This window comes from Neoarius graeffei, chromosome 8 (genome assembly GCF_027579695.1).
Source record: "Neoarius graeffei isolate fNeoGra1 chromosome 8, fNeoGra1.pri, whole genome shotgun sequence".
Taxonomy (NCBI): Eukaryota; Metazoa; Chordata; class Actinopteri; order Siluriformes; family Ariidae; genus Neoarius; species Neoarius graeffei.
This window is the reverse complement of record NC_083576.1, coordinates 23259925-23284968: the sequence shown is the minus strand read 5'-3', so window position 1 is coordinate 23284968 and position 25044 is coordinate 23259925. Positions and strand designations below refer to the sequence as shown.

Below are 25044 nucleotides of genomic sequence, written 5' to 3'. Positions count from 1 at the left end.
TCGAACCCGGACCTTCCTGCTGTGGGTCGACAGCGCTAACCACTACACCACCGTGCTGCCCCAAAATGAGCATATATTTTTCAAAAAATATTAAAATTTGTCATTTTCAACATTTGATACGTTGTCTTTGTACGAGTTTCAATGAAATCCAGGGTTTCCAAGATTTGCAAATCACCTTACTCTGTTTTTTATTTATGTTTTACACAGTGTCCCAAATTTATGGAATTGGGGTTGTAAATCTTTTTAAATAAAGACTGAAAGAAAGTTCAGTCTCTATTTAAAAAGATTGCCAGACAGGTTCACATGCCATCTGGACTAAACATAGTATGAATCAGAGTGATGCTGCTGAAGTTCAAGTCAAGTCAAGTCAACTTTATTGTCAAATATGCTATACATGCTCGACATACAGCACAGATGAAATATCAATTGCATAGCTGAATAAAGTTATATTCTGCAAATTGCTTTTTGTTGTTATAATTGTCCAGTCTAAGGCATGCCCACTTCAGGTTTAAATCCAAATACAGATACAAATATGTTTATTATGAGCAGTAGACAGATACATATGCAGATAATGGCATTATTAATTTGCATATAACATAATAGAAACTTACATTTCTCTGAGGAGGAACTCTTTGAGCTGGATTTACCCCAAAGCTGGTTCGGGCTGCTGCTGGCAGAAGAAGAAGGTTGCCGACCTCTCTGCTCTACCTGCCCAGCCTCCATCATCCTTCTCACCTGGCTCCGGGTTTTAGGGGATCGGTCCTACAGGGGAAGAGGGGAAAAAAAAAAACAACTTGCAGTGAAACATGAAATACACTACCGTTCAAAAGTTTGGGGTCACCCAGACAATTTTGTGTTTTCCATGAAAAGTCACACTTTTATTTACCACCATAAGTTGTAAAATGAATAGAAAATATAGTCAAGACATTTTTCTGGCCATTTTGAGCATTTAATCGACCCCACAAATGTGATGCTCCAGAAACTCAATCTGCTCAAAGGAAGGTCAGTTTTATAGCTTCTCTAAAGAGCTAAACTGTTTTCAGCTGTGCTAACATGATTGTACAAGGGTTTTCTAATCATCCATTAGCCTTCTGAGGCAATGAGCAAACACATTGTACCATTAGAACACTGGAGTGATAGTTGCTGGAAATGGGCCTCTATACACCTATGGAGATATTGCACCAAAAACCAGACATTTGCAGCTAGAATAGTCATTTACCACATTAGCAATGTATAGAGTGCATTTCTGATTAGTTTAAAGTGGTCTTCATTGAAAAGAACAGTGCTTTTCTTTCAAAAATAAGGACATTTCAAAGTGACCCCAAACTTTTGAACGGTAGTGTAGTTACTGCATTTATTAATACAGTGGCAATCTGGTGTAGAGCCAGAGAGTTTAGGAGCTTAACTATTAGACATAGTATCCATGTGGATGTGGAAAATAAGTGATGTAGTACAGTGAAATAATCAATCACCCTTTGTAACATCTACAGAAACTGACACTGAATCTAATGAACAGTACTGATATTACGGACACAGAAAGACTTCCCACAAAGCCTGTAATACATTTTTAAAGAAATCAATGTGTTAAATCTAACGTTTTTGAAGTAATGCAAATTTTAAATATAAAATGTTAAACACTATAAATGGAAATATTAAATATTAAATGTAAATGTAGAGCTTAAATGTTTCATTCACGTGCTAATTGCCCCCACCAACTCGGAGTGTGTCATGTGAAAACACATTGCCAGTATGGTTGCCAGGATACATCACACTGTGCTCGTTTTGGAACAAGGCTGGAAAAAGCTGGGGCATTTGGGGGTGATGTAAAAACACTTCACAGCTGGCAAGATCTTGTTTAAAGCAAATGATCTGAATTATCTCATCTCATCTCATTATCTCTAGCCGCTTTATCCTTCTACAGGGTCGCAGGCAAGCTGGAGCCTATCCCAGCTGACTATGGGCGAAAGGCGGGGTACACCCTGGACAAGTCGCCAGGTCATCACAGGGCTGATACATAGACACAGACAACCATTCACACTCACATTCACACCTACGGTCAATTTTTTAGAGTCACCAGTTAACCTAACCTGCATGTCTTTGGACTGTGGGGGAAACCGGAGCACCCGGAGGAAACCCACGCGGACACGGGGAGAACATGCAAACTCCGCACAGAAAGGCCCTCGCCGGCCCCGGGGCTCGAACCCAGGACCTTCTTGCTGTGAGGCGACAGTGCTAACCACTACACCACCGTGCCGCCCCATGATCTGAATTATATCAAACCAATTTCTACAAACATATGCTATGGCAAAGGGAAAATTTGAAATGCAGACAGTGTGACCTGTGTACAATGCACAGAACAATTTCTGTTTACTATGGTAGTCCAAAAAGGCCACTATTTTTTATTTTGATCTTAAGATAAATGTTTTCTCAAGAACATTTTCTTCATGATGTTGAAATGCATGATTCAGCATTCTGTATAGCATGGAGTGGGAGAGCTTCTGCTTTTCAACACCAAAGTCATGGGTTCAATCCTTGTGACAGAGTATAGTTTCCTTTTGTTTTTTCCCCAAACCCTAAAAATTATTAAGTATTTAAAAGAAACAGAAATAGCTAAATGTCCCCCCCAATATCTCCTATTCCACACTCCAGCCCAGTCGGTGGCGGTAAGGCACCTTTAAGTTGGTTTGCCAACCTCCAAAAAGCCCTAAAGAAGAAGAAAGGCCCCCCCCCCAAAAAAAAAGCCACAAAGCAACAAAATATGGATTAAAAGTATTTGATGTTAGTCCATCTATTATCTGTATCCTTTGTAGGGTCGCAGGCAAGCTGGAGCCTATCCCACCTGACTATGGGCGAGAGGCAGGGTACATCCTGGACAAGTTGCTAGGTCATCACAGGGCTAACATGTAAAACAAGTAACCATTCACACTCATTTTAGAGCCACCAATTAGCCTAACCTATATGTCTTTGGATTGTGGGGGGAAACTGGAGCACCCAGAGGAAACCCACGCAGACACAGGGAGAACATGCAAACGCCACACAGAAAGGCCCTCATCAGCTGCGGGACTTGAACCCAGGACCTTCTTGCTGTGAGGTGACAGTGCTAACCACTACACCACCATGCCGCCTATTTGATGGTAATAAATTTTTTTTATTTTTCAGGAATTATTATTATTATTATTATAGCATTTTTCATAAATTGCTACTGCCATTTCACCGGTTTGTTTACATTCTAAGTGGAAATGATTTTGTCGGACGTTTTGTATAAAGTTTTTATTTATCGAATTTGCAAAAAATAAAAATGCTTAATTTCTCAAAATCCAGTGAATGTGGATATAATAAAACAATTATTCCACTCAATCTCGTCATGCATGGCTTATAGCCAACGCGTTGCTACGCTCCTCATCAGCTATCAGCCCGATTTCGTGGAATAACTGTTAATAACATGTATTTACTGTTTTATACACACAGTACACACACACACACACACACACACAAAACCCCGATTCCAAAAAAGTTGGGACAAAGTACAAATTGTAAATAAAAACGGAATGCAATGATGTGGAAGTTTCAAAATTTCATATTTTATTCAGAATAGAACATAGATGACATCAAATGTTTAAACTGAGAAAATGTATCATTTAAAGAGAAAAATTAGGTGATTTTAAATTTCATGACAACAACACATCTCAAAAAAGTTGGGACAAGGCCATGTTTACCACTGTGAGACATCCCCTTTTCTTTTACAACAGTCTGTCAACGTCTGGGGACTGAGGAGACAAGTTGCTCAAGTTTAGGGATAGGAATGTTAACCCATTCTTGTCTAATGTAGGATTCTAGTTGCTCAACTGTCTTGGGTCTTTTTTGTCGTATCTTCTGTTTTATGATGCTCCAAATGTTTTCTATGGGTGAAAGATCTGGACTGCAGGCTGGCCAGTTCAGTACCCGGACCCTTCTTCTATGCAGCCATGATGCTGTAATTGATGCAGTATGTGGTTTGGCATTGTCATGTTGGAAAATGCAAGTTCTTCCCTGAAAGAGACGTCGTCTGGATGGGAGCATATGTTGCTCTAGAACCTGGATATACCTTTCAGCATTGATGTCGTCTTTCCAGATGTGTAAGCTGCCCATGCCACACGCACTAATGCAACCCCAGAGATGCAGGCTTCTGAACTGAGCGCTGATAACAACTTGGCTCGTCCTTCTCCTCTTTAGTCCAAATGACATGGCGTCCCTGATTTCCATAAAGAACTTCAAATTTTGATTCGTCTGACCACAGAACAGTTTTCCACTTTGCCACAGTCCATTTTAAATGAGTCTTGGCGCAGAAGATGTCTGTGCTTCTGGATCATGTTTAGATATGGCTTCTTCTTTGAGTTTTAGCTGGCAACGGCGGATGGCACAGTGAATTGTGTTCACAGATAATGTTCTCTGGAAATATTCCTGAGCCCATTTTGTGATTTCCAATACAGAAGCATGCCTGCATGTGATGCAGTGCCGTCTAAGGGCCCGAAGATCACGGGCACCCAGTATGGTTTTCCGGCCTTGACCCTTACTTCTTCCAGATTCTCTGAATCTTTTGATGATATTGTGCACTGTAGATGATGATATGTTTAAACTCTTTGCAATTTTACACTGTCAAACTCCTTTCTGATATTGCTCCACTATTTGTCAGCACAGAATTAGGGGGATTGGTGATCCTCTTCCCATCTTTACTTCTGAGAGCCGCTGCCACTCCAAGATGCTCTTTTTATACCCAGTCATGTTAATGACCTATTGCCAATTGACCTAGTGAGTTACAATTTGGTCCTCCAGCTGTTCCTTTTTTGTACCTTTAACTTTTCCAGCCTCTTATTGCCCCTGTCCCAACTTTGAAATGTGTTGCTGTCATGAAATTTCAAATGAGCCAATATTTGGCATGAAATTTCAAAATGTCTCACTTTTGACATTTGATATGTTGTCCATGTTCTATTGTGAATACAATATCAGTTTTTGAGATTTGTAAATTATTGCATTCCGTTTTTATTTACAATTTGTACTTTGTCCCAACTTTTTTGGAATCGGGGTTGTAGATATATTATATAAATACGGTAAATCAGTTATTTAACAGTTATAACAATTTCATGGAAAAACTGTTAAATATATATTATTCCATGAAATCAAGACGTACGTGAGCTGATAGCTGATGAGTTGCATAGCACCGAGTTGGCTATAAGCCATGTACGACGAGATTGAGTGGAATACCTGTTTTATTATATCCACATTCACTGGATTTTGAGAAACAGAGCATTTTTCTTTTTATTTTTTGCAAATATGATAAGAATTTTACACAAAACATCAGAGAAAATAATTTCTGCTTAGAACATAAACCTGTGAAGTCACATTAGCAATTTGTGAAAAATGCGATAATTCTTGAAAAAAAAATGTTCTTACCATCAAATACTTTTATCCCATATTTTGTTGATTTTTTTTTTGTACTTTTTGGGGTTTTGTTTTAGAGTTTTTATTTCGTCCTCGGTTGGTTCAGCAGCACACTCTGCCATTTTGTTTTTCTCTACTCATAGTATATAAGCTGATAGCCTAGTATCATCATCATCATCATATCATACGCCTTAGACCTGACATGGGTATTTACAAATTATGTATATGAATTCGATAGTTGGTAAAGATAACGTCACAAAGATATTTCATGTACATTTAACAGTCCTTGTTTTTCGTTTTTGTCTCTTCTGAATGTTAGCTTCTTTACGATCATGATCCAGAAATAAACTGATTTCTTCTATAAGCTTGCGCCACTCTAATCTATCATTCGTCTTGTTATACCATGAGTCCAGGACTCCAGCACGCTTGAGTATCGACTTTAATGTGTCTTTATATCTGAGAAAAGGATGACCAACTTTCCTTGTTCCCTCGGCAAGTTCTCCAAAAAGAAGAATTTTTACAGGTCTTTCATCTAGGAGGCGTATTACATGACCTAACCATTGAAGTCTGTTTTTAACTAATGTAGTTTCTATGTCAGCAGTTTTGGCACGAGCCAGTACCTCGTCATTAGTAATGTAGTCGCTCCATTTTATACCTAGGATGGATCTAAGGTGTCTTTGTTGGACCGTTCTGAGAAGCTTGATTTGATGATAATATAACGTCCACGTTTCACTAGCATAGAGAAGTAGTGGCATAATGCACTGGTTGTATACATTGAGTTTAGTTTCAACAGTGAGGTCTCTGCAGTCGAATACCCTATCTCTTAGTCTTCCCATGGCACACGAGGCTGCTTGAATTCTAGCAGCAAGTTCCTCATCTAATCTACAGTCACTTGTTAAGTAGCTTCCAAGGTATTTAAAATGGTGTACCCTCTTGATCTTGCAACCATCAATGAAGAAGTCACATTGGTCACCGATACTCATAAATTCAGTCTTATCGGTGTTAATTGAAAGGCCCATCCTCTTTGAGAGTTGATGATAAGCTGTTAGCAGTGACTGTAGGTATGTGCTGTTGTTGGCAAATATGGCAATGTCATCTGCGTATTGGGCCTCCCTTATAAATTCGGTAAGTATCTTAGTCTTAGATTTCAGGCGTCTCAGGTCAAAGATGTTGCCATCGTAACGAAAACGAACTTTGATACTGTAATGTGCTGGAAGATCTTTAAATGCAAGGTGAAGCATAACTGCTGCATAGATTCCAAACAAGGTGGGTGCAAGCTTGCATCCCTGCTTCACACCATTTTTATAATCAATGGGTCTGGATAGATCTCCATCAATCAATAATCTGGCGAGTACTGATGAATAGAGCATGCTGACTATGCGAACAAACTTTGCGGGACATCCGAGTTTCTGTAAGATTTTAAAGAGGAGATCGCGATTTACGCAATCAAAAGCTTTGGTAAAGTCAATGAAGATAATATGCAGATTCTGACGCTGTTCTCGAGACTTTTCCATAACTTGTCTCAGAACAAAAATCCCATCAACAGTGCTTCTGCTAGCTCTGTATCCAGACTGTGATTCCAGGTAGATCTGTTCGGCTAGGTATCGAAGACATTGCAGAAGAACATCAGCAAATAGCTTGCCTACAACACTTAGGAGAGATATACCTCGGTAGTTAGAGCAATCATTACGGTTGCCTTTTTAGCCTAGTAGTAGAGTAGCCAATCAGAGCACACGATAGCTCATATCCAGTGAATGTGGGTAGAAAAAAAAAATTATATATATACATACTGTATATACACACACATATATATACACACATATACACACACACACACACATATATATATATATATATATATATATATATATATATATACACACACACACACACACACACACACACACACACAGTGGTGCTTGAAAGTTTGTGAACCCTTTAGAATTTTCTATATTTCTGCATAAATATGATCTAAAACATCATCAGATTTTCACACAAGTCCTAAAAGTAGATAAAGAGAACCCAGTTAAACAAATGAGACAAAAATATTATACTTGGTCATTTATTTATTGAGGAAAATGATCCAGTATTACATATCTGTGAGTGGCAAAAGTATGTGAACCTTTGCTTTCAGTGTCTGGTGTGACCCTCTTGTGCAGCAATAACTGCAACTCAACGTTCCCGGTAACTGTTGATCAGTCCTGCACACCGGCTTGGAGGAATTTTAGCACATTCCTCCGTACAGAACAGCTTCAACTCTGGGATGTTGGTGGGTTTCCTCACATGAACTGCTCGCTTCAGGTCCTTCCACAACATTTCGATTGGATTAAGGTCAGGACTTTGACTTGGCCATTCCAAAACATTAACTTTATTCTTCTTTAACCATTCTTTGGTAGAACGACTTGTGTGCTTAGGGTCATTGTCTTGCTGCATGACTCACCTTCTCTTGAGATTCAGTTCATGGACAGATGTCCTGAAATTTTCCTTTAGAATTCGCTGGTATAATTCAGAATTCATTGTTCCATCAATGATGGCAAGCCGTCCTGGCCCAGATGTAGCAAAACAGGCCCAAACCATGATACTACCACCACCATGTTTCACAGATGGGATAAGGTTCTTATGCTGGAATGCAGTGTTTTCCTTTCTCCAAATATAATGCTTCTCATTTAAACCAAAAAGTTCTATTTTGGTCTCATCCATCCACAAAACATTTTTCCAATAGCCTTCTGGCTTGTCCACGTGATATTTAGCAAACTGCAGACGAGTAGCAATGTTCTTTTTGGAGAGCAGTGGCTTTCTCCTTGCAACCCTGCCATGCACACCACTGTTGTTCAGTGTTCTCCTGATGGTGGACTCATGAACATTAACATTAGTCAATGTGAGAGAGGCCTTCAGTTGCTTAGAAGTTACCTCGGGGTCCTTTGTGACCTCGCCAACTATTACACGCCTTGCTCTTCGAGTGATCTTTGTTGGTCGACCACTTCTGGGGAGGGTAACAATGGTCTTGAATTTCCTCCATTTGTACACAATCTGTCTGACTGTGGATTGGTGGAGTCCAAACTCTTTAGAGATGGTTTTGTAACCTTTTCCAGCCTGATGAGCATCAACAACGCTTTTTCTGAGGTCCTCAGAAATCTCCTTTGTTTGTGCCATGATACACTTCCACAAACGTGTTGTGAAGATCAGACTTTGATAGATCCCTGTTCTTTAAATAAAACAGGGTCATGTGTGTCAGGTGTGCCCACTCACACCTGATTGTCATCCCATTGATTGAAAACACCTGACTTGAATTTTACCTTCAAATTAATTGCTAATCCTAGAGGTTCACATACTTTTGCCACTCACAGATATGTAATATTGGATAATTTTCCTCAATAAATAAATGACCAAGTATAATATTTTTGTCTCATTTGTTTAAATGGGTTCTCTTTATCTACTTTTAGGACTTATGTGAAAATCTGATGATGTTTTGGGTCATATTTATACAGAAATATACAAAATTCTAAGGGGTTCACAAACTTTCAAGCACCACTGTATATATATAAAATGTGTGTGTATGTATATATATGTGTGTGTGTATATATATATATATATATATATATATATATATATATATATATATATATATATATAAATCTCCTTCTCACCCCTGGCGGGGGTGGGGGGTTGGTATCCATGTCATCCTCAAGCTCGGGTCCTCTACCAGAGGCCTGGGAGTTTGAGGGTTCTGCGCAGTATCTTCAATGTTCCTAGGACTGCGCTCTTCTGGACTGAGGCTTCAGATGTTGTTCCTGGGATTTGCTGGAGCCACTCTCCCAGTTTGGGGGTTACTGCCCCAAGTGCCCCCACTACCACGGGGACCACGCAACCCTTGACCTTCCACATCCGTTCCAGCTGCTCTTTCAACCCTTGATACTTCTCAAGTTTCTCATGTTCCTTCTTCCTGATGTTGGCGTCAGCTGGGATCGCCACATCTATCACCACCACCCTCTTCTGCTCTTTGTTCACCACCACTATGTCCGGTTGGTTAGCCAGGATCTGTTTGTCAGTCTGGAAGCTGAAGTCCCACAGAACCTTGGCCCTGTTGTTCTCAGCCACATTCTGTGGTATGGTCCATTGGGACTTGGGTACTTCTATTCCATACTGGTTGCAGATGTTCCTGTATACTATCCCAGCCACTTGGTTGTGCCTCTCCATGTATGCTGATCCAGCTAGCATCTTACACCCTGCTACTATGTGCTGGACTGTTTCAGGGGCTTCTTTGCACAGTCTGCATCTTGGGTCTGATCTACTCTGGTAGATCCTGGCCTCTATGGCTCTTGTGCTTATGGCCTGTTCTTGTGCTGCCATGATTAGTGCCTCTGTGCTGTCTGTCAGTCCTGCATTATCCAGCCACTGGTAGGATTTCTTGATATCAGCCACTTCCTCTATCTGACGGTGGTACATGCCATGTAGGGGTTTGTCTCTCCAGGTTGTCTGTTCCTCCTCCTCCTCTGCACTCTCATCAGGGTTCTGCTGCCTGAGACATTCACTTAGCAGTTCATCCTTTGGGGCCATCTTTCTGATGTATTCTCGGATTTTCGATGTTTCAGCCTGGACCGTGGTCTTGATGCTCACTAGCCCTCGGCCTCCCTATTTCCGCTTAGTGTATAGTCTCAGGGTGCTGGACTTGGGGTGGAACCCTCCATGCATGGTGAGGAGCTTTCTAGTCTTGATATCTGTGGCTTCTATCTCCTCCTTTGGCCAGTTTATGATACCAGCGGGGTATCTGATGACTGGTAGTGCGTACATGTTGATGGCTCGGACCTTGTTCTTACCATTCAGCTGACTTTTCAGGACCTGCCTTACTCTCTGGAGGTATTTGGCTGTGGTTGACTTCCTTGTGGCCTCTTCATGGTTTCCATTAGCCTGTGGGATGCCAAGGTACATGTAGCTGTCTTGGATATCACCTATGTTGCCCTCTGGTAGGTCAATCCCCTCAGTCCGGATCATCTTGCCTCTCTTTGAGACCATCCGGCCACACTTGTCCAATCCGAATGACATCCCTATGTCATCGCTGTAGATCCGGGTGGTGTGGATCAGCGAGTCTATTTCTCGCTCGTTCCTGGCATACAGCTTGATGTCATCCATGTAGAGCAGGTGGCTGATTGTTGCCCCACTACGGAATCGGTACCCGTAGCCGCTCTTCGTGATGATCCGACTGAGGGGGTTCAGGCCTATGCAGAACAGCAGTGGTGATAGCGCATCTCCTTGGTATATGCCGCACTTGATGTTGACTTGGGCAATGGGTTTTGAGTTGGCCTCTAGGGTTGTCTTCCACATTTCCATTGAGTTCTGGATGAAGGTCCTTAGGTTCCTGTTGATCTTATACAGTTCCAGACATTCCAGTATCCATGTGTGTGGCATTGAGTCGTAGGCTTTCTTGTAGTCAATCCAGGCAGTGCACAGGTTGGTCTGTCTCTTCTTACAGTCTCGGGCAACTGTTCTATCAACCAGTAGCTGGTGCTTGGCTCCTCTGGTGTTACTGCCAATTCCTTTCTGTGCCTCGCTCATGTATTGAGCCACATGCTTACTCATTTTTGCCGCAATGATGCCTGACAGGGCCTTCCATGTTGTGCAGAGACAGGTAATTGGCCGGTAGTTGGATGGGATGGGTCCCTTCTGGGGGTAGCTTCTTCAGCCAGTATGTATGGATCATATCGGGGCCTGGTGCTGTCCAGCTCTTCATCTTTGACACTCTTTCTTGGACATCTGCCATTGAGATGGTTACTGGTTCTTGTTCTGGGAGGTTGCTGTGGTCAGCTCTTAGGTCCACTAACCATTGGGCATCGGTGTTGTGTGATGCCTTTCTTTCCCATATGTCTTTCCAGTATTTTTCCACCTCAGCTCTTGATGGGTCTGACCGGTTGTTGTTCCCCTGCCACTGAGAGTACACCTTGGCTGGTTCAGTGGAGAACAGCTTGTTTATTCTCCTGGCCTCTCCCTCCTTGGTGTATCTCTTCCATGGTGGATACTGTTTGTTATGTCCCGAGCCCACCTTGTGTCCAAGCATCTCCATGATTATTGTTGCTGTACTGTGTATCAGCTTGTTGGTTTCAGTGATGGTTCTTGTGGAGATTGTCTTCAGAGCAGCATTCACATCTACTAGTAGATCTTCTGAAGGTACTTGGCAACTCAGCTTCGGTATTCGTCGGGGGCTCCAGGTTTCCAGTTGGGTCACGATCTTCCTTCTCAGGTCAGCAGCTCTTGTGTTGAGGCTGTTAGTTGTTGGGGCTTGGTACCCAATCTCTGGTTGTGGGGATGATGACATCTCCCTGCTGACCTGTCTTCCTGGCTCCCCCTTGCCGTAGCATCGTTGTTGTATTTCATTAATCTCTAGTTGTGATAGTAGATTTCGATTACGGATGTTGGAACACTGGGCTAATGTTTCTGTTTCTTTGTTAGCCTTGATTGTGGGTTTCGAAGTATCCAATGGTCCCACATTCGCTGCATGTATCCCCTCTCTCTGGGATTGCTTGTATAGTAGCACTCCATACTAAGGTCCATCGATGTCTTGTTCCAGTAGCCCATTTCTCATCAGTTTGCCCTGGTTCCCTAGCAACTGACGCAGACCTTGTTGACCCGGGCGACGTCTGAGCCTGTATGACTCTATCAGTTATATCTTCACTCATGATATATCATGAGGGGTTTTGCCTAAGGAGCAAAACCCCTGGTAACGCTCGTAGTCAGTGAGCGTTACCACTGTACTATCCAGCTGATATATATATATATACACACACATACACATACATATTTTATATTTATATATATTACACACACACAACAAATCAGATTTCTTCCTGCTTAAAACAGAATAGCTTTCCTATTTTCAAAATTTTCTTAACATTGCTAACGGGTAATGTTTGTGTACATATTGCATCCATGGAGAGGCACTACTGGTGCCAAAATAAATAAATAAATAAATAAATAATGTTTTGGTCAACATGATCACTGCTGTCTGTTTGCAGTGAAAAACACCAGTATGGATCCATTATGGATACATCAAACATTACAAACCCATCGTACTCCAGCTGGCTCAGGAGCTGCAACTGCGAACTATGGAGCCAAAAAACATGGGTACTATTTTACAGTGGGGAAAAGAAGAATCATACAACCATCCCTTCATTTTACTGACAGTCGTTAGATTGCTATTCCGCTGCCTTATGTTTTTATGGTTGCTCCACCTCATATTGCCATCTGGCTCCCCAGTGGCACAAGAGAAGTGTTTAGCCTATTATTGGGAGCTCATGAGTTCAAATCTTGACAATGCCGCAGCCATGCATTGAGTCTAGAGCATAAAATTGACCGTGCTCTCCGAGTCGGAAGGATGGCATTATATTGTTTCTTCAATCAAAGTGACACTGGCCAATTGTCAGTGTCTATGAGCTCGTATGCATAAGAGGGCAGGTAGAACTTTTTGCTTTTTAATGCTACATCCTGCTCTATGATGTAGTATGAGTAGCAGTTTAAAAACATGCAGTAGGCTGGCTTCATGTGTCTTGAAGGAAGCACAGGTTAAAGCCGATATATACTTCTGCGTACAATCTATGCCATAGGTATGGCATCGACTCTTGTACAGGGTGAAGTATTTATACTTGGACGTAAGGTGCACATCTGTGCTTTTACATACAGAAGAAGAGCAGAATGCATGTTCGGTGTTTCACTGCAGGAGTAATATGCAGAAAATAAGATGGACAAAATGTTGTTTTGAAACAAATGGGAGAAAAACAACCTCCATCCATCCGTTATCCGTAACTGCTTATGGATCACAGGCAAGCTGGAGCATATCCCAGCTGAATATGGGTGAGAGGCAGGGTACACCCTGGACGAGTTGCCAGATCATCCCAGGGCTGATACATGGATACAAACAACAATTCACACTCAAGGTCAATTTAGAGCCACCATTTAGCCTAACCTGCATGTCTTTGAACTGTGGGGGAAAACTGGAGTACCTGGAGGAAACCCACACAGACATGGGGAGAACATGCAAACTCCACACAGAAAGGCCCCCGTCAGCCACTGGGCTTGAACCTTCTTGCTGTGAGGTGACAGTGCTAACCACTACACCACCGTGCTGCCACCAACCCCCAAAAAAGGAACCTCACGTTATTAATTATAAACTAAATGAATTCTCATGGAAAGCATTTCTAAACTGTTTTTAACTCATCTGTATTCAACAGTATGAGAGTCTTGAAGTAAAAGTTCCACTGTGTTCTCAGGAATGAGGCACACAAAAAAAAAAGCCACAGAGTTTAAATCCACAAGATCAGATGCGAGATAAAACTGTCTGTTCTAATGGTCTAGAGCAGTTATTGAGCCTCACACTTTACATATTTAACACATATTAACACAGTATTGTGATAGTAGATTACGCCAGAAATGTGATGCTACTAAGTGGACCAATCACAGTTGTTGCAGTCTGCGTCACCGCAACATGTATAATTCTGGAGAGGTGCACATCAGGGTATGGCATAGGGTATGGAGTAGGATACATGGCTTTGACACAGAAGTATAAATAGGTCTTTTGCCTTCATCTTCCCCAAACTGGTGGCTGTCATGTGATGGGGAGAGCTATGCAGTAGGTGGGAACTGGCAAAAAGACTAAACTGGGCAGGAAAATGGTGGGAAAAGTAATTAACAAAGAAAATGAATGATCTCTGTGCACTTTATTGCATCAACACTCAATACATGATACACATCTGATTTATCCCTTCCCCGAACACCAGTTATTGTTTACTCTTTCCTTGGTTCACCTGCACATGATTTTGGGCTGTATATTTATGATGAGAACTACTAGCACCTCAAACCTCTCTGAATCATACCCTGTATGGCAGGAAAAATTCCCTCTTCGCCCGCAGGTAGTTGGATAGATTTCCGTATTTGCAGTACTCCACCACAACCATGAGCGGACCTGAAAAATGACAGGTACTTAAATAAGTTAAGAGTAGAAGTAGAAAGAAAAATGTCTTCTATGATCTTTGATCGTTACAGGTTATGGATCTTTATTATCTTCTATACATCTGGAGCAGGTGGACTAACCATTGGGTTTGGTGCAAGCTCCCAACAGGTTGACCACATTGAGATGGTTTCCTATGTGAATGAGGATTTTCAGCTCAGACATGAGGGCTTTATGTTCACTCGCCGTCGCGCCCTCTATGATACACACAAACAATACAGCCCGAATATTTATATGTTCATCATGCTAATCACAGCCTAAATGGTGAATACACAATCTGACTCTATTCAATACATCGTGATAAATGTCCCACTAACAGGCCAACTCTTTTATGATAATCCAGGCTTGTAGTACTTGAGCCTGACTTGTGCCTGAATTTTAAGGACTCGTGACTTGACTTGGACTTGAGCACTGATGACTCAGACTCGGACTCGTGCATTAACTACATTCAGACTCGTAAATTGGAGACGAGGACTCTAATTTTTTCTTTATTTTTTTGTAACATGGCATAATAATTTGGCATAAGATATTTATATCTACATTAATTTTTATACTAATTTTGTGCAAGAGAATGCACATTCACTTGTTCATACGTCATGTTCAGGAACAAACTAACATTAATGGCACTAAAATGCCTGGAGAGAACGCCACTAGGATTGTCCGCTTTGCTTATACAGACTTCTCGTGCAGTGGGGAAAAAAAATGCACTGCTATGTGTTCCATATGTAGAAGAACTATCGAGGAGACGACGGGGAGAACCTCGAACTTCAATCGTCATTTGGTAAGACTACACCCAGAGAAGTGAGTGACACGCCATGTTCATTGCCCTGTTGTTAGCAGGGCTTGCTGACTGCTGAACTAGCTAGTGTTAACCCTCTCTCATGTTATTTGCCCTGTTGATAGTGGGCGGGGCTTGCTGAGCAATGAACAAGCTTTTTATCTGTAGCCTATTAACTAAAATGAAGCAGTCAAGCAGTAACGTGCGGTTGGAGTCTTGTTCTCAGATTCGACTCGGATCAACAGTGGACTCGACTCAAACTTGAAATTTTCTTTAATGACTTGGACTTGAACACTGGGGACCTGAGACTGGACTCGGACTCGAGGTTTAATGACTCAACTACAACACCGTGATAATCCAATTTACTCTAAAATACCCAATATCTCGTCTTCCTCTCAGTTGTTACTCATATAAAGAATATTTAAAGATGTAGGGAAGTAAATACAAAAAAAAAACCTCTTCATGTTTATGGATTTGATATGCAAATAAGAGAGCCATACACCAGAAAAGAAACATTATATGTTTTCATCTTTACAAAGCCTTTATAAGTGAGCCAAGTTCAATGATAATCATTTTATTTGACCCAAACAAAACATAAAGGACTAATCAGTTCAACCTTTGAGCATCTTAACAGCCACAGTGCCTAAACTGCTCTTCTTATCATTGCTGTAGATGGAGGCTTCGATCACCTTCCCAAAAGCACCGTGACCAAGCACCTTCCCTGTTAAAAGATGATGAACAACGATATTATCACAGATTTAATGACGAATTAATATGATAAGTTCAAAGTAGGATAATGGTACAGTCCAGAATTAGGATTTTTATGGGTTTTTTTTTTTATAGTCTTGGTCTGTAGTCTTTGTTCAATAAAAAGGAATTCTGACTGATCACAGGATAAGACCCCATGCACAGGGCACATATTAGTGGATTATACGTCACAATTTGTAGTTTGTTAAAACTGTACAAATACCACTATACTAATTTAGATTTAAGGATGCCTGCTTTGCCTAATATAAGAATCTAGCATTTATAAATATCAATTTTCTACAGAAAGACTCCCAGGATTAAGCAGTTAATGAAAGTGAATGAATAACTAAATACTTGTATAGCTTAAGATTCCCTTAACATGGTATACCAATTTTTATTCTATCCACATTCACTGGATATGATCAATCGCATGCTCTGATTGGCTACTCTACTGCTAGGCTATCAGCCCATATACTGCGAGCAGAGAAAAACAAAATGGCGGAGCGTGTTGCTGAATCAGCCGAGGACGAAATGAAACCTCTACTTGAAAACAAATCCCCAAAAATACAAAAAAAAAAAAGCAACAAAATATGGAAAAGTATTTAATGTAAGAATGTTTCTTTTTTTATTTTTCAAGAATTATTATAGCATTTTTCATAAATTGCTTCTGTCATTTCACCGGTTTGTTTACGTTCTAAGCAGAAATGATTTTGTCGGAAGTTTTGTACAAAGTTTTTATTTACTGAATTTGCAAAAATGAAAATAAAAATGCTCCATTTCTCAAAATCCAGTGAATGTGGATGGAATAAAAGTTATTCCACTCAATCTCGTCGTACATGGCTTATAGACAACTAACACACCTCGTCGGCTATCAGCTCAGGTATGACTCAATTTTGTTGAATAACTGTTAAATAACCCCACCTGTTAATAACCTCTGTTTGATGCATACCTTGTTCCTGTACTGAACTAAATTTAAACACAGATTATTTTTTACCACAACATACCAAGCTGCAAACGGTCCCTTGAAATTTCCCATTGGCTGGAATCATAGGGAAGATATTCACACTGTTCCTCCAGAGGCACCTCGCCTGGATCCATGATAATGGACAGATAGCTTGTCTTGATATCAGCTGGGTTCATCTGCAGGACAGTATCACAACAACATTACCACCAGCTCACACTGGCCTTTGTAGTGCAGACTTGTTAGCTAGAGGTCAGCCAGGAGCAACAATTATTTCTTGTAGATGTACAGACGGTGACCTATTTCAAATAGCAGCAGTCTCCTGAACTCTGTCCAGACAGATAGTAATGGGGTTTCTGATTTATTTGGCTTATGGCATGGTAGAGACTTTAGACAGCCTGGAACAGACCTTCCAAACAGTACTTGGGGGAATTATGAAAAATTTACAGGGTTCAGATGAACTCAGAGCTACATGGAATAAACAGTGAAGGTGTGAATAAGCTGTGATGCAATTTAAGAGCAAACCCAGAACGGATCAGAAATCACAATCCAAACCTACACTGACCCGCTTGACATTGCAGAAGATGAAGATGAGAAGGACCCAGAAGAAGATGGCGATTACTCCAGTGCCGATGAGGATCACGATTTCCACATTCGTGCTGTTGTCAGATCCTAATGGAGGAAAACATGTGTGACATGGCATGAGGTCATTTCCTGCCATGTGTGCCATTTTACATGATAGAACATCCTTCAAAACACATTGCTCTTCCCTGATCCAAACTTCAGTTCCTGCACTGAACACCCAAGAGCCTGCATCATTAAATCCGGTTTCCGTGTATGAAAGGACACTTTACTTTGTGTCCATCCTCACAGAAGAATTAATGCACTTACTAACCTGTGTCACCAGATACAAAAAAAAAAAAAAAAAAAGACATCAGGAGATGACACATCCCCCCGGCCCCTACATGAAACCACACTCCAAATTTCCTAAGTTGAATTGATTGCCAGGGAAATATGGGGGGGAGGCACAACTCTTCCAGTCACTTAACATAACTGTCAGGTTTTGTGAAAAAATTCCTAATAGTTTGAGTTATGCTCCGGAAACTAAAATGTTGACAGACAGACGGACAGACAGACAGAGCGATAGCTATATCCCCCCCGCATTCTATGCTGGAGGGATAAAACAAACAAACAAAAAAAATCTACTAGCTTCCAACTTGACCGCTGCATGCACATTTTTCGCAAACTGTATTAGGTGTGTCAAGCTAATAAATATATTGAATTTAAAACAGTGGGTCAAACATATCTTCATATAACTTATGATTTTTTTAAACAATATACAGGGAGGAACTGTGCCATTGTGACTGTAACAGTTAGTGGGTGTGTGGCGCAGGTGTATGTGTGCCAGCTACAGACTAGAAAAGGTCCTTAAGTAACTGTGAAAAGATAATAAAAAGACATGCAGTAAATCATGTACTATAGCAATAATGAGAATCTCACCAATTACAGACACTGTTGCTGAGGAGTGAATGCAGCCTCTTTGATTGCAGGCAGTGCAAGTGTACAGGCCAGCGTCCTCCTCTCGGACCCTCTGGATGCTGAGTGTCCGGTTAGAGTCCTGCAGGAGGATCCCTGTGCAAATCCACAAAGCTGTCAATCAAATCTGCACACTATCTGTACTTTAGGGGCTGATTCTCGGTTCGAGTTTCAGAGGTGTCCCAGACTACTGTCATGTCTATCTATCTATCTATCTATCTATCTATCTATCTATCTATCTATCTATCTATCTATCTATCTATCTATCAAATGAAACTGATTTTGGGTCTGGAACAGCATAAAGCAAGTTTGAAAACGTAATACATTGTGGTGCCACCAGGGGGCAAGAGTTTATTAATTATCTTTTCAAGGGCAGTTGGTATCGCAAAGTGTGGGAGAGTCAGCCCCCCTCGGAGAGCAAATAAACAACAGCGCCCCCCCCTTACAATTTTTGTTGTTGCTACTTAATGTTCCATTCGTATTTTTAAAAAATGCTTGTTGTACACATTTTTCTTTTTTTTTCTTTTTCACATTTTAAACATCTGTGCTTTTTAAAACATCTTGTTTTACACATTTTAAACATCTCATAGCATCGTTAGCTAGCACCTCTTGGCAGACAACACACTGTGGCAGTGGAGCATCTTCAGATCCAGTCCATGAAAATCCAAATTTTAAATAATCGTGGTCATACTTCCTTCTTTTTTCAGTCCCCCCAGGATTCCGCGGGCCTTTTTTGTGATTGTTGCGGGCTAAAATGTCTGATGTTGCGGGGGGTTTTTTCCAAAAAATTGCGATGAAAGTTGCGGTGTTTTTTAGGTTTTTGTTGCGATTACATTGCGGGAGGAAGTGAAAGTTGCGAGAAATTGTTGCGATTTTCTCTTTTTGTGATTAAAATTGAGTGATATGTTAAATATTAAGTTATTACTGAAAAACTATTGATTAAAAAAACAAAGACACTGAGAAATGGTCCTATAAACAACTTTACCAATATAAAAGATTACCAGGACTACAAAAATGCAGAAAAATAGGCTTTACTTATCCAAATGCACCTGCTGGTTCAAAAGTTAAAGTGCATAGAACCTCACAGCACAACATGAAGTTACCTTAAAATATAATATAAATGCCTCAGCTTTCATGTAAGAAAAAAAAAAACTATTAATACTAGTACTGTGTGCAGGCAGTCTCTCCTGAAGACTAAATTAATAATTATAAACTAATAAAATAAATGGCTCAGGCTTCATAGAAGAAAAAAAACAATTTGAACAGAATCTCACAGTATGATGCTGAAGCTGCCTAAACAATGGAAAATAAAATACCATTTTGGCAAAAATGTTGGCATCCATTAATTTCTTGTATTAAGTAAAAAAAAATAATGTAAAGAGCACACAGTCCTTCACTGTAAACATAACACACTTTCAGTAACAGAATTTAAGCCTACAGAAACACTGACTCGCACATCATGCAGTGTTGCCAGATACTGCTGACGTTTTCCAGCCCAAAATAAGTTCAAAACCGGCCAAAATGCACTTGAAACCGCCCAATCTGGCAACACTGCGTGCATGCTGCTTCTCTTGAACGTATACACGGAAGTAAGGCGGAAGGTAGTTTGTCGACATCACCTCAAGACGACGCCAACGATTGCATTGAAGTTGAAGTTGAATTTGCATTGAAGTTGCAATTTGCAACATCCTGGAGGCTCTGTTTTTTTGCTTGGCCCAGACTCTGTCTCCTCACTCACTGTAGCTTTAGGTACTAAAAATCGATCCATTTGGTCTCTGGTAAAGGCTAGCTGAAGTTCGCTAAATGTCCGCAATAGTAACTTCATCTCATGTCATTATCTCTAGCCACTTTATCCTTCTACAGTGTCGCAGGCAAGCTGGAGCCTATCCCAGCTGACTACGGGCGAAAGGCGGCGTACACCCTGGACAAGTCGCCAGGTCATCACAGGGCTGACACATAGACACAGACAACCATTCACACTCACACCTACGGTCAATTTAGAATCACCAGTTAACCTAACCTGCATGTCTTTGGACTGTGGGGGAAACCGGAGCGCCCGGAGGAAACCCACGCGGACAACATGCAAACTCTGCACAGAAAGGCCCTCACCGGCCACGGGGCTCGAACCCGGACCTTCTTGCTGTGAGGCGACAGCGCTAACCACTACACCACCGTGCCGCCAGCAATAGTAACTTATTCTGGTTTATTTTTCCTCACGTTGCGCCCCCCAGGGGGGGCGCGCCCCACACTTTGAAAAGCCCTGGTATATAGTATATATACTGTACATATACATCCAGTACTAGTCAAACGTTTGGACACACCTACCCTACAGTAAATATCTCTATTCCACAACTGTAGTAATCGATATTATATCAAGAACCGCTCAACTAAGTACAGAGAAACAACATCCATCATTACTTTAAGACATGAAGTGCCTTTAAATTAATAAAAAAAATTAAAAAAAAAAGAACAAGCGTTGAATTAGGAGGTGTGTCCAAACTTTTGACTGGTACTATACTTGCTACATGGGGTGTAAAATACTGGCATTTTAGCATAATATGAGTAGATGAACACATGAACATGGTTTAAGATGTTGTGCCATGGAAAAATGTTGCAGCAAGAACACAGTCAAAGGTAATGAATTTACTGGAGTGAATGCAGATGAACCTGATACACTTTTATAATCATCATTAGTGTTTCGCAGAATACTAATGAGAACTGAGACTTAATACTGTATTAATTGCTGCTGGCTGTCACTCAACAAGAGTATGACGCAACCGACAAAGTATTAATAAGCACACAAATACTGAATTATGTTAAAATGTGGGAATGAGATTGACTTCATGTTTAGATGTAGAAATATCAATCAGCTGTGTCACTGGTGTCCCCACTTCAGACTTTTGCATTACTATTTCACATGAACTACAGTACAAAAGCTTGATTACAAGCAATCATGGGCACCGGTCAGCCGTAACATTATGACCACTGACAGGTGAAGTGAATAACATTGATTATCCCATTACAATGGCACCTGTCAAGGGGCAGCAAGAAAACAATCAGTTCTTGAAGTTAATGTGTTGGAAGCAGGAAAAATGGGCGAGTGTAAGGATCTGAGCGACTTTGACAAGGGCCAAATTGTGATGGCTGGATGACTGGGTCTGAGCATCTCCAAAATGGCACATTGTGAGGTGTTCCCGGGGTGCAGTGGTTGGTACTTGCCAAAAGTAGTCCAAGAAAGGACCACCGGTGAACCAGCGACAGGGTCATGGATGTCAAAGGCTCATCGATTAGCATGGGGCATGGAGACTCGCCCATAAGGTCCAATCCCACAGAAGAGCTACTGTAGCACAAACTGCTGAAAAAATTAATGCTAATACCTTTTGGTTTTAGCCAGCATTAACTTCAGCAGTTTGTGCTACAGTAGCTCTTCTGTGGGATTGGACCTTATGGGCAAGCCTTTGTGCCCCATGCGAATCAATGAGCCTTTGACACCTATGACCCTGTTGCTGGTTCACTGGTTGTTCTTCTTTGGACCACTTTTGGTAGGTACTAACCACTGCATCCCGGGAACACCCCACAGGATGTGCCATTTTGGAGACGCTCAGACCCAGTCATCCAGCCATCACAATTTGGCCCTTGTCAACGTAGCTCAGAGCCTTACGCTTGCCCATTTTTCCTGCTTCCAATACATCAACTTCAAGAACTGAGTGTTCTCTTGCTGCCTAATATATCCCACCCCTTGACAGGTGCCATTGTGATGAGATAATAAATGTTATTCACTTCAAGTCAAGTCAAGTTTATTTGTATAGCGCTTTTAACAATAAACATTGTCACAAAGCAGCTTTACAGAATTTGAACGACTTAAAATATGAGCTAATTTTATCCCTAATCTATCCCCAATGAGCACGCCTGTGGCGACGGTGGCAAAGAAAAACTCCCTCAGATGGCATGAGGAAGAAACCTCGAGAGGAACCAGACTCAAAAGGGAACTCATCCTCATTTGGGCAACAACAGACAACATGACTATAACATTAACAGTCCTAACATAAAGTCAGCTTCGTTGATGCTATAAACCCCCCACCAACGGAAACCAGAGCGCAAAACCGTTCACGACAACCGCAGTCCCAAAGTCAGCAAGTCAACTGCAGTCCCCAGCCACAAAAGCACCACTGCAAGAGTCCAGAACGTCCTCCAGGTGCGACCCCCAACTGTCCACATGGGGCCGCCCTCCACAGGAACGATGCGATGAGACTCCAACCAGACACAGGGCACCAGGATGGATCAGGCAGGTCCGAGGAGCAGAAGAGGTCAGCATCTCGATCCCAGGACCAACATATAACTCAGAGAGACAGATTTTTTTTTTTGGGGGGGGGAGAAGAGAGAGAAAACACAGGTTGTTAGGTATGCCCAATGTCACCTGAATAAGTAGGAACAGTATACATATTGCACTGAGTACAAGCATGGACTCTGGCAACTAACTATGACAGCATAACTACAGTAAAAGGGGAGAGCCAGAAGGTAACACGGGCATGAGGGAGCCCCGGGACATAAAGCAGCCAGCCACTACACCGTCAACAAACTCGAGTGAGCAAGCGAGTGGGGGACTGACAGCATCCATACATCCCAGTTTACCAAAACACTCTGTGTCTGTGGACCCTCCAGATCTACACCTTTACCTCATAAACACCATTAACAAAAGGCTTGACTAAACAGATGTTTTCAGCCTAGACTTAAATGCTGAGACTGTGTCTAATTCCTGAACACTACTTGGAAGGCTGTTCCATAACTGTGGGGCTCTGTAAGCAAAGGCTCTGCCCCCTGATGTAGCCTTGACTATACGAGGTACCAGCAGATAGCCTGGACCTTTTGATCTAAGTAGGTGTGGTGGGTCAAAGAGGACCAGAAGTTCACTCAGGTACTGTGGCGCGGGACCATTCAGTGCTTTAAAAGGTCAATAGTAGTATTTTATAATCAATACAAAATTTGATTGGGAGCCAATGCAGTGTGGATAAGACAGGGGTGATGTGGTCATATTTTCTAGTTCTAGTAAGGACTCTTGCTGCTGTAGTTTGAACTAACTGGAGCTTGTTTATGCACTTATTGGAACATCCAGACAGTAAGGCATTACAATAATCCAACCTGGAGGTAACGAAAGCATGAACTAGTTTTTCCGCGTCATGTAGTAACATTAAATTTCTTATCTTAGCAATATTTCTGAGATGAAAGACAGCTATCCGGGTAATGTTATCAATGTGAGTTTCGAATGAAAGACTGGGGTCAATAATCACTCCGAGGTCTTTTACTGCTGCACGTGAAGAAACAGAAAGGCCATCCAGAGTTACTGTGTAATCAGAAAACTTATTTCTAGCTGCATGTGGTCCTAGTACAAGTACTTCAGTCTTGTCAGAGTTAAGCAAGGAAATTAATAAGCATCCAATGTCTAATGTCCTTTACACATTCCTCAATTCTATTAAGCTGGTGTCTCTCATCAGGTTTTGCAGAAACATACAACTGTGTGTCATCAGCATAACAGTGGAAACTAATATAATGTTTACGAATAATATCATCTGTCAGTGGTCAGAATGTCTGTCTCTAAGAACTCAATTTAAGACACTACTATAGTGTGTTCTGTATAGTTATCAATATTATCACAAAACTACAATATTTTTAACAGAGCAACCATTTAAAAGCTTATGTTGCTAAGAAGTCTAAGATTTTCACACAGCTTCAGTGCCTGGTTAAATCACATCAGGATAACGCAGAAAGTTGTTTTTTTTTTTTCAGGTCATTGTTTATTTGCTCTTTTAATGTCACAGTCTGAAAATTTCAGGATCCTCTGCTACCTGCGAGGTGAACTACAACTGCAATGAAAACTTTGATAATGAAAACAACCCTGCCCTTTAACTCTGCATGCCTTGCGGTGTTGCCACTGATGGAAAACGTGCCGTTCAGAGCAGCTCTGCTTCAGCTTCGGTGACTATTTAAAGTGCGCGAAAAATGTCAACAGAAATTTGAGAGAATTATTTTATGGCAGGATTGAGTGCTTTAGATTCCCTTCAAAAACACGTTTCTTACAGATTATTTGATACCCTCCTATGCAACGGTATAAAAATACAAACTGTGCCTTTAAGATATAACAGCTTCTGCAGTGTTATTACTGGGGTGTTGTCCAGGTTCCAAGACCTAATGAAGTGTCATATTACATTATGTAAACAACACCCAGACTACTGCCATGTGCTAATGCTCAGGTTCTTTCTGCAGTGAAGATCATAAAGGACTTCTATTAGTGAGCAGAATTACTGACTGTAATTGGGAGCAGGACAGCATCAGAGTAGCCTTTCCCGTCACCTAAAATACTAGACTGTATTTGTTTTAATGACTCCCATGCCAGAGTGTTTATGTGTCCAATTAGTTGACAAGAAACATAAGATCAGTGCAAATACACTGATCAAAAAGTCTGTAAAAAAAAAAATCCCTGCGATCCCTATATGGAGTATAATTAATCAGAGGCCAATCTGATTCAACACACATTACAACCAGAGTGCAGTATAGCAGCCTCCCTTCTTTACCAAACTCTGCTTGCTCTGTGCATGCACACACACGTACTGT

General features: G+C 41.2%; 1 protein-coding gene across 3 annotated transcripts in view; it reads right to left on the bottom strand.

The window, feature by feature from the left end:
- The window catches only part of flt4 (fms related receptor tyrosine kinase 4), a 133341-nt gene that overhangs the window by 19494 nt on the left and 88803 nt on the right, over positions 1 to 25044 (bottom strand). For 2 of the 3 annotated variants that reach the window (XM_060927446.1, XM_060927448.1), the window contains exons 15-21: positions 18400 to 18531; positions 17459 to 17571; positions 16943 to 17078; positions 15808 to 15912; positions 14497 to 14610; positions 14280 to 14368; positions 612 to 762 (exon numbers count right to left, since the gene is read on the bottom strand). In XM_060927446.1, the coding sequence (XP_060783429.1) occupies positions 612 to 762; positions 14280 to 14368; positions 14497 to 14610; positions 15808 to 15912; positions 16943 to 17078; positions 17459 to 17571; positions 18400 to 18531 (840 nt within the window). The remainder of the gene's footprint in view (positions 1 to 611; positions 763 to 14279; positions 14369 to 14496; positions 14611 to 15807; positions 15913 to 16942; positions 17079 to 17458; positions 17572 to 18399; positions 18532 to 25044) is intronic. The other variant, XM_060927447.1, reaches the window with a different exon arrangement.